This window comes from Mytilus trossulus, chromosome 12 (assembly GCF_036588685.1).
Source record: "Mytilus trossulus isolate FHL-02 chromosome 12, PNRI_Mtr1.1.1.hap1, whole genome shotgun sequence".
Classification (NCBI taxonomy): domain Eukaryota; kingdom Metazoa; phylum Mollusca; class Bivalvia; order Mytilida; family Mytilidae; genus Mytilus; species Mytilus trossulus.
This window is the reverse complement of record NC_086384.1, coordinates 3298885-3309411: the sequence shown is the minus strand read 5'-3', so window position 1 is coordinate 3309411 and position 10527 is coordinate 3298885. Positions and strand designations below refer to the sequence as shown.

At 31.7% G+C, this 10527-nt stretch overlaps 1 protein-coding gene across 1 annotated transcript; it reads right to left on the bottom strand.

The window, feature by feature from the left end:
• Window positions 1-2840: 2840 nt before the first annotated feature.
• LOC134693733 (uncharacterized) lies at window positions 2841-10163 on the bottom strand. Its single transcript, XM_063554631.1, has 3 exons — window positions 10101-10163; window positions 5822-5963; window positions 2841-3308 (listed from the first exon to the last, which is right to left on the bottom strand). The coding sequence occupies exons 1-3, from the start codon at window positions 10155-10157 to the stop codon at window positions 2845-2847; spliced, it is 663 nt and encodes a 220-aa protein (XP_063410701.1). The 5' UTR covers window positions 10158-10163; the 3' UTR covers window positions 2841-2844.
• Between the last annotated feature and the right edge of the window lie 364 nt (window positions 10164-10527).

The following is a 10527-nucleotide window of genomic DNA, read 5'->3' as shown; positions in this document are numbered from 1 at the left end:
AACAATTTTTTAACAGTGTACAAAGAAAGATATCTTCTGGTTAACATCAAATATTCATAAACTATTGATATTTGTATATAGATAAAGAATGTTCGTGAAAAGAACTTTTGCCCGTTGTGTTTAAGCCTGAATAGATAATTTATCAAGAATCTGATGAACAATGTTTTTAAGATATTGTTCTCTGTGATTATGCCAAAGAGAGCATGTTAATAGGACGTATATGTAAGCTTCAACTGAGTTGAGTAAAATTTTCATATTCCTACGTGACGAGGTATTAATTTTTATTTCTCATACTATCAATAATTGTCTCATAACGGCTTCTCTAAACTCTGAGATTATTTTTTTTAGTCTAAATACACAATGTGATGTTTTAAAAAAAATCAAACTCAAAATTGAATATGCAGTTACATCAGTTTTTAATTTACTGAGCTTCCTATGAGACATATTTTTCAAAACTTAATTCAACCTAATTTTAAGAATTCTTTTATTAATCTCTTAAATTTGTTTTTGTTATATTTGTTGCAAATAAAGCGATCAACGCTTGTTTTGCTCGCAACAGAATGTAATTGTATAGTATTGTATTATGTATTGGTTGAATCAATAAAGGCAACAGTAGTATACCGCTGTTCAAAACTCATAAATCCATAGACAAAAAACTAAAACCGAGGGAAATGCATTAAATATAAGAGGAGAACAACGATATAACGCTAAAATGAACACACACACATAAACGGAACGAGCATCAGACAAAATCCCACGAGAATAACAAATATAACATCAAAACCAAATACATGAATTTGGGATTGACAAGTACCGTGACATGTCTTATCGCAATGTGAATTTACACTCAAAAATAAGAGAAAACAAACGACACAACGTTAAAATGTAATACTCACAGAAACGAACTATTATATAACATTATTTCTGACTTGGTACAGGGCATTTTTAAAGGAAATAAATTGTGGGTTAAACCTGGTTTTGTGGCATGCCAAACCTCGCACTTTTATGCCCATGTGAAATATAACATCATAATAACAACACAACACCACAGGACTAAAATATAAATAAATTGGAGAACACAATTGACAAAGAATCACACGAACAACAGCCAACAAAAGGCAACAAATTCAAAATTTTAATACGCCAGAAGTGCATTTTGTCCAAACAAGACCTTCTAGTGACTACCTCTCCGGTTTGATAATCACTCAAAGCTAATGTCCATAGCTTTGTTTGTGAGTTAACAAGACGGTGCAAGTACATATTACATGTTGGTGAGAATATAAATATAAAAATAGAATCTTCCTAGTTCAGTTTAACATCTATATTTGTAAAAATAAAATTAACACTGAGAATTTTGTTTACAAAATCTGATATCAAGTATATGTTTCATACAATACAAACTGTACCTTTTCTACATGTATGTTGTTATAATTATATATTAATTCAAGGGGAAACTCGACGCAGCATATTCTATATTTAATTTACAAAAACTACAGAACAATTATCCAAAACTACACAATAACTGAATATCTTTCCACCCTTTTTTAGAACTTCCTCTAGGAATTAATGCCTATCTAGGAAACACTAAAAAAACACTTTGGTAATGACATGATTTATATCAAACATTTCTTAAATAGTTCGTTTATAAATTTTGAAATTATAAACAAATTAGGGTTTCAACTCCCTCAGGCAAAGTTGACCTTAGATGAATTTGGCTTTTTGCTTTAGGTATTTTTGTCATAAGGATCTTCATCTGTTTCGGTATTAATACAACCCTTGGATTTTAAATGTTTGGCTTTCAGCTTTCCAAATGAAATGCGTCAGGAATCACCACAGGTTTGTGCCAAATTCCCTCGACATGGTTTATTACATTCGTTTTCATTTTTCATTTAGTAAACACCTGGATCGCTTAAAGAATCGCCACAAAGGCACTCATTAGAGTTCTGTGAAAAACAAACACTTTGGTACTGACATGATATATAACAAACTGGTTCGTTTATAAATTTTGAAATTATAAACAAATTAAGGTTTCAACTCCCTCAGGCAAAGTTGACCTTAGATGAATTTGGCTTTTTGCTTTAGGTATTTTTGTCATAAGGATCTTCATCTGTTTCGGTACTAATACAACCCTTGGATTTTAAATGTTTGGCTTTGACCGTTCCAAATGAATGTAAAATCTTGAAAAGCGTTTCGGACGCATGAAATTATTAAACGTGTTGTTTTCAATTTTTTGTACATGCTGTACTGCCGATTTGTGCACGCGTTAATGCAGTGTTTTATTAACATCTAATAACTATATAAACAAGTTAAGAAAAATATGATTTCATATTGAACAAACCCAGTGAAAAGTACAGTGATGGTATGAAAATGCAGAGCAATGTATATTATTTACATATAAACAAGGCAAATGTTTGTGTTTCTTTATAATTTGTCTCTATTGTACAAATGCAATAGTACGATCGGTTACCGTGCTAATACATTGTATTTACCAAAGACCAGCCTGCAATGTAGGTAATTGTTTTAGTTGATCATTATAGGTATTCACCTTTGTACGTACCAGATCGTATATGGAAAAAGATAGAATTATATATTTTACTATTGGTTCGAAAAAAAGCATTTGTTCCTGTGTAACAAATGTCCTAAAAGAAATAGTTTAGTCTAACAAATCAATCAATATTGGTATTAAGACAAATGATTATGTTCATACATATGACATGTATGACATTGTAAACTTTAAGTGCACATTACAAAAATCATGAAATTAAGTATTACTTAGTAGTTATGTCTTGGATAGAAAAGAAACATCAAACACTCACAACTGGAATCCCTTCTTGAAAGCTGTAATCAAACATGTCTTTTTAATTTGGCTACAAAGCAGCCGAGTATGTCAATAAAAACAATACAAACAGTAATAAGACAAATGAAGACGACTCCAACATATCCTACGGATGTCGCCGATATACGATCATCTGAAGCCGATATCTTTGATCGATGCATCCGGGTCGTGTTGGATTTGTTGACACTCATTTTTTTCTTCATTAAGTCTAGTTCTGGCTTCATTACTTCTCTTAATTGATCAAGAGTAAGATTCATTCCTCTTAAGAAATCCCATTTGCCTTTTCTAATCGTAGAACAGGGACATAGGCATTCTAGTTGTGTTGACATGTCGGTAGTTGTGATTTCTGATTGACCAAGTGTTATAAGTTCTGCTGTCGTTACTGATTGTCTCTTGGTTGTCATTTCTGCAATTGCCACAGTTGATTGCTCTCCCGTTGTCATGATTGTAGGTGGTATTGTTGCTGTTATGACTAAGATATATGAAAAAAAAATCAAATCAAATCCATCTTTAAATATTTTTCAAAAGCTTGCTTATGGTTTTTATAATAATATTGCTGGCTTTGACTTATGTCCCTTCATATCTAAACCAGGTTCAACCTACCATTGTTATTTTTAAGATGGCCTGTTCAAAGTCAGGAAAAGGCCATTGTTATATCATAGTCTGAGTTTTTCTGAGTGTGTTCCATTTTAATGCTGTGTTTCTGTTGTGGCGTATTTCTCCATTTATATTTGATGCGTTTCCCTCAGTTTAAGTTTGTTACCCGGATTTGTTTGATTTTCCCAATCGATTAATGTATTTCGAACAGCAGTATACCACAGTTGCATTTAAGATATAACGATGAAAGGTGGCTACTTTTTTGTTATAGAGTTGCAGCAAGGCTAGATAGCAAAGTGAAAACAGAACTGAACGTTAAAATTTCCTAGCTATGTTTGATTGATAAAGACTAATACAGTTGTACATGAACTCACGAAGCAAACCTTTAAAATTGATTGATTTTGATTTTAATGTTTTTATTTTTTACTCATGTATAGCAACAATCGCTAGAGACACAAACTTGTTTATGGTATTTTATAGCTTAAACAGTTTTATGCATCCGACGTGCATTTATTTTCTTGGCAAAACAAATCAAAACCAAGATGTAAAAGTATTGATACACGTGTGATTTTAAAAAAAAAGAGGATTAGACAGCAGATGTAACGATTCATATTGAGTCTTTTGCATTAGTAGGCAAAATACCTCAATATGTTGTAGAGCTAAAGAAAGAATATGCAAACTTAGACTTACAAAATCTTACCGGCATCAATTCTTGGAATTTGATAAAAGTATTGTTTTATGTAGAAAATTAACTCCATAAATACTGAGCAAAAAAAGTTAAGCAACACTTTTTTTCAATGTTTTTTTTTGTAGTTTCTGCAACTTTTTTTTTAACATCATTGATATAATCCTTAGTTCCACCTGTAACTTTTGACAGTCTTACTTTTTTTCTGGCTGATTAATTTCGCGCCATTTTAGCTTTCCACGTGTTATTGATGTTTTACCTTCTGTACCTGTACTTTTTAAAAAAAATTTAAAAAAAAAATCACTAGCGTTCAGAAACACAACATTGGTAAGAAAAACACAAAAAAGTTTGAAAAAATTGCATGTGGCGTCAACCTGGCCTCCCAAAAAATGACCGTCAGATGGCTATTGAAATGGTTGATGCCAGAATGAGTGTTTCTGATGACGAGGCTTTATTAAATGTGCATAAGTGAACAGTTTAGAGACTAACAAACAGATATCGACAAATTGCAACTGCACGGGATAAGTTGATATGTCGTAGACCAAGAAAAACTATCGTCAAGGGAGGAGCCTATTTTCGCTTTAAATCAACACGTGACAATTTTTTCCGGCCACAAGAGTAGTGCATTGACCGAGGGAAAATGCTGGTGCGCCTGCCAATCCTTCCTTGATGCAGTTAGGGCATGGCCGAGAAATTTATTTTGAATAACACTTTACTCATTTTCGCATTTTGACCCTCCCACGCTCCATACATAGAAAATCCTAATGAATGTGAGTGATAATCATTCATGTTGCTTCTGAAGTGTAAAAATTTGATTTGTTTATTACTAAAATCATATGTTGTTACAATTTTGTAATAAAATAAAATTTCATATTTTTGTTGCTAAACTTTTTTGGCTCAGTATATATATTTGTCATGGTTAGAAAAAACACGCGTAGAAAAAACATCAAATAACACAATTACAAACTTAATCCCAATTGTTTATTATATTTTCTTTTAAGTACCTGTAACGTCACTTTTTGTGGAATTTTTCCCATGAGAAATAAAAATATATTGTATGTAGAAGAGGGCTTCGTGAAAAAAGATTGTCGAGGAATTGTTTCACCTGGGATAGCAGATGACAAGAGAGCTAAGAGCAGATAATAAGCTACATATTGCATTTAGAACCATACTATACATAATGTACGTGTTTTATGTATTGTTCTGCAAAATATAATTAAACCTAAGACGAAGTAAAAAGGACATCTAAAGAATAAAACAAACAAATCTTTAAGTTATACTACTAATGGTATGCCATATTATTATTTAAAAGATGCAAGAGTCTGGGAATTTCTTAGGGAAAGATTTTTTAACCTGAAAAGAAGGAAGTAGTTATTGTTTTTTTATTTAATATTTAAAATATTCTGGTCCCAATTCGATGAAAACAAATATTGTGGTCAAGCAGATGACAAAAACAAATGTTCGTAATCCAGATTTTCTCAAGACCTCATAGTGTTAACTTTGATAAGTTAAATAAGTAAATATCTTTTGGACTGCAATGTGTTGAAGAACATAGTTTATACCAGATAATATTAATAATGATTGTCTTGTTTTCAAACCAAAACACAAAACAAACACATTTCGCAAACTATGTTTGCAAATAAGCTTCAAAGTATAATTCTCTTCTGCAATTGTTCAGCTGTAAACAAAAAAAACCTACTTACATTCATGAACAGAATTGCGCCAGGCATCACCACACATTTGTGCCGAATTCCCTAGACATGGTTTATTACATTGGTTTTCATTTTTCTTTTTGTAAACACCTGGATCGCCTAAAGAATCGCCACAAAAGCACTCATTAGAGTTCTGTGAAAAAAATATACAGAAATTTAAATATATTGATAATGTTCTTTCTTTCAACAATCCTTACTTTTCTGATTGGGCTCAATAAATATAATCCCCAAAACAAGAATTAAAGAAACAACAGAAACGGCTTCTTCTGTCTAATTTTAAAACTTATACCTCGAATTTTACATACCTAGTCATATCAGTACCAAACTCTATGTCAAACGAGATGATTGGAATTTTGAAATTATCAATTTCAATCAACTTAGTAGCAACATACCAAATGCAGATGCATATGGGAAGTACATTTCACAACTTATTCGTTATTCAAGGGCTTGCAGTTCCTACTCAGACTTTGTAACACGTCATCAGTGTCTGAGCATGAAAAAGTTGATGGACGCAAGAACGTCTCGTCCTTTTTCTAAAATAAGTTTTACGGAAGGTACCACGACTTTGTTGATAAATATTCAGTATCCACTTCACAATTGATAATACACGATCGTTTTGATGTATATTTTCTGGGTACTGATGTTGTTTATCATCTTAATAACGTGTCCTGTTATTCTTTAATTGTTGTTTATGTTTATTTCTTTTACTGCTTAATCCGTTTTTGGTGATATCCATCTGACGTGGCTCTGTACTTGTACTTATAAATCTCGTCATTGTGTTTTTGCACTATGGTAGAAGTTTTGTATGGTCGTCTTGTTTCTTTTTCTAATGTGATTTGTGTGTATGCCTGTTTGTGTTTCGATGTTATATATGATGTGGCTCTGCACTTATAACTCCCGTCATTGTGTTATTGTGCTGAAGCTAAGTTTTAAATTCTTGTTTTTCATTATTTCTAATGTACTTTGTTTAAGTGCCTTTTCATGCGTCTTTGTTATATATTTGTTCGTTTTTTATACCGATTAAAATCATAACACAATGTTGACTGATGTTCCTCTATATTTGACATACTTACCTATTATGTTTGTTTGTTTTGGTTCTTACATAATAGGTAAAAAGGCAAACATTATCTCTTTGGAAATATCCTGCAGCTACTTTGATGACAGTGAGCACATCAAACATCGTAATACCGTTTGTATAAGTGTTACAAAAGTGCAGTAGCCAGTACTTTGGTACGTGTATTTTAATACTGAAGTTGTGTTATAAGAAGTTGCTAAGTTTTGGAAGTAATTTTGATTCAAAGAAATTAACTTTATCTTTTCTGAGATTTGCTTTTTCTTTGCGATTTTTTATTTCATTTTCGATTGATGAGCGCTACATTCTTTAATTCAATACCAATTTCCATTTTTAGGCTACAAGCATCACCGAAGTTCCATTCATTGTCTGCTGTAAATTGATATTATTCACTTATAACGAACACTAAATATATTTCTCTGCTGATTAAGTCTGGGGTATCATCAGGCCAGTTACCAGTAGTGCATGAAAATTCAAAAATTGTGCTGTAGCCAAATTATGAAAAATCTTTCAAATTAAGGAATATTTATAAAAGAGGGACGAAAGATACCAGAGGGATAGTTAAACTCATAGATCTAAAATAAACTGACAACACCATGGCTTAAAATAAAAAGACAAACAGCCAAATAAAAGTACAGAAGACACAACACATATCCTTTATCATAAATCATGCTAAACTCCTTGCCCGGCTTTGGAGATACTTTTGTCATTTTTTTAATTACATTTTCTTTAATAATTAATGATTAGTTACCTATTTTCAAAACAAAACGTCACCAACAATAATTTAAGAGAACAAAAAAGCCGAAATACTTATCTCAAGAAGAACACGGGTTTTGCTAATTTGGTTCTCAATATATGATCATAGATCATAAACCATTTAAAAACGACAGACATAACCCTAGAGAACATTTGTACTGGACACTTATTGTTTTCCATTTTGCTTTTTGTTGGCCGTAATGTGACCTATATAGTTATTAACGTCCTCGTCTAGTTGATAGTTGTCTTAGTGGCCATCATACCATATATTTTGATTTTTATAAACTTACTACAATTGTTGCATTTTTCATGTTGTGTTGTAACACAATACTTGTAAGTTTCAAAATGTGATAAGTGACGAACAACGTGAGATTTGTGGAAAACAAATATTAATGCTGATCGTCTGTGTTCAATTCATTGTGCAATATAACACCAGTTTATTAAAACTTAATATATCAATAGTCTATTTAATTGTAATTCTATGTATTTTGTAAAACTCAGTCATAATGCTTAAAGTTGAAACAATTATGTTTTTTATTTTGTTTTCGGTTGATTTTTCCTTCTTCTTGAAAATACAGATCATTGCCGATGACGGAGAAAGATGTAAAATGCATGTGACGATCAGACATCAAATGGAAAATGTGGTAACATGAAGTCTAAAAAAATTGAAAAAGTTTGTCCAGTTGTAAAATAAAGGCACCAGTAGTATACCGGTCATCGAAAGTCATAATATAAATCGATTGAGAGAAAACACATCCGGGTAACAAACTAAAACGGAGGGATACACATCAAATATTAGAAGAAATCAAATGAACAGCAGGAACATCAAAGTGCAACAAAAACAAAGGCCAAAACACATAGAAATTAACTATTTGATAATAGATTCCTGGCTTGATACAGGACATTTTTAACAGACACCCACATTTTAAAAAGGGAAACACGAACCTTTCCCGCTTTCCGCTTTTTATAATTTCATGTTTCGCATTTTGAATTTTACGAGTGCCAGTTCATTTCGCAGTCGACATTAATCATCAGTAAAAGACTTGAAAATTGAAGTTACACATGAATTCTAAAATATCCAGAGCTTAGAGGTGCAAAAAAAACCAAAACCGTAAACAAAACGGTAAGACTTTTTTGGAGTTGACTTATTTGTATAATATTAGGTGATCAAAAGCTAACTTTAGATATTTCCTGCTTTGTAATGATATTGGAGTGATAGCATTGATATGTTTGTCATTAGCAAATTAAAACATAACTAAATTTCATTATCTTTTGAGGCGAGATGTATAGAGACACAGACACGTTAACTTTTATTTCTATAGAAGTCGCTCTTCACTATACTACTACCTGTCGATACATTTATGTTTGGCATTGCACAAGTCATGTCTTCTTTGACTATTAATGACGTTAAAATATTTAATCCCTGTGATGTGTTTTAATCGATTTTAGTCTCTGATGCATGATTTTTTACTATTAATTGGTTTTGGCTTTTAACTAGCTGTCAGTAACTGCGAGTACTCTCAAATCGTATTTTCTTGTTAATTCGACCTGTTGATACTGTTTATAATGCTTTTTTGTTATTTTTTTATTTACATGGATCTTGTCTGTACACCAGCTTTGATTATTTGTAATATCTTCAATTTTTCACTTATTCTTACAACATTTGTATAAACTTCAAGATTATAAAAAAACGGTTTTTTTCTAAAGTGAACATTGATTGGTTAAATATTACTCAGTGTGTTTGAATTTGTTTGTTAGCTTTTTGGTCACGAATGTTTGTCTCTTATATTTAATTTACTGTGCATTTGTATTCAGATATCGCAGATCAAATTTATTCGTTCATTGTGTAATCATACGTTTTTTGATTGAGTTAAGTCTGCCAATTGATATTTTATTGTATGTTTTTCTATGTTGTGATGTTATGCTATTGTTTCAGAAAAAGGGAGAAGGTTTGGATCCATTTAAACGTTTAATCCCGCTGCACCTGTCCTAAGTCAGGAATTTGATGTACAGTAGTTGTCGTTTGTTTATGTAATATATACGTGTTTCTCGTTTCTCGTTTTGTTTATATAGATTAGACCGTTGGTTTTCCCGTTTGAATGGTTTTACACTAGTAATTTTGGGGCCCTTTATAGGTTGTTGTTCGGTGTGAGCCAAGGCTCCGTGTTGAAGGCCGTACTTTAACCTATAATGGTTTACTTTTTAAACTGTTATTTGGATGGAGAGTTGTCTCATTGGCACTCACACCACATCTTCCAATCTCTATCTAGGAACTCATTAATCACGTAATATAAAATAGAATATTGAACATATTAGATATGTACTTTAATAAAGGCAAAACAAAAGAATGATAATGTAAAGAAATAATATTGGTCAATGCTACACACACCTGAATTAAAAGTTGCGTAGATCTTCCATAGAACGTTCTTGGTTACAACTTACTTGTAATCCCAGGTACCGGTGTCCATGACATGATTCTGTGCACATTTCAAGTGTCATTCGTTTATTATGTTTGGAAACATTTAACATTCTGTCTGGGTCATCAAAGTAGCAACCAAGGTATTTAACTTCTGAAGAAAGCAAGTATTATATTTCATGGAAATAAATGTAATAACATACAGGAAAAAAAACCACAAATAAACAAAACCGACAATGCAACACTCACAGAAACAAACTATACGATAACAATTGCCATTTTCCTTACTTGGTACAGGATATTTTTATAGCAAAATAGAAAAAAGTTGGGTTGAACCTAGTTATGTGGCTAGCCAAATCTCCTTTTATGACAATGACAATGTTAAATATTACATTAGAACTACAACATTACATGACAGGACTACAATACAAATACATTGGATAAAATATAGGA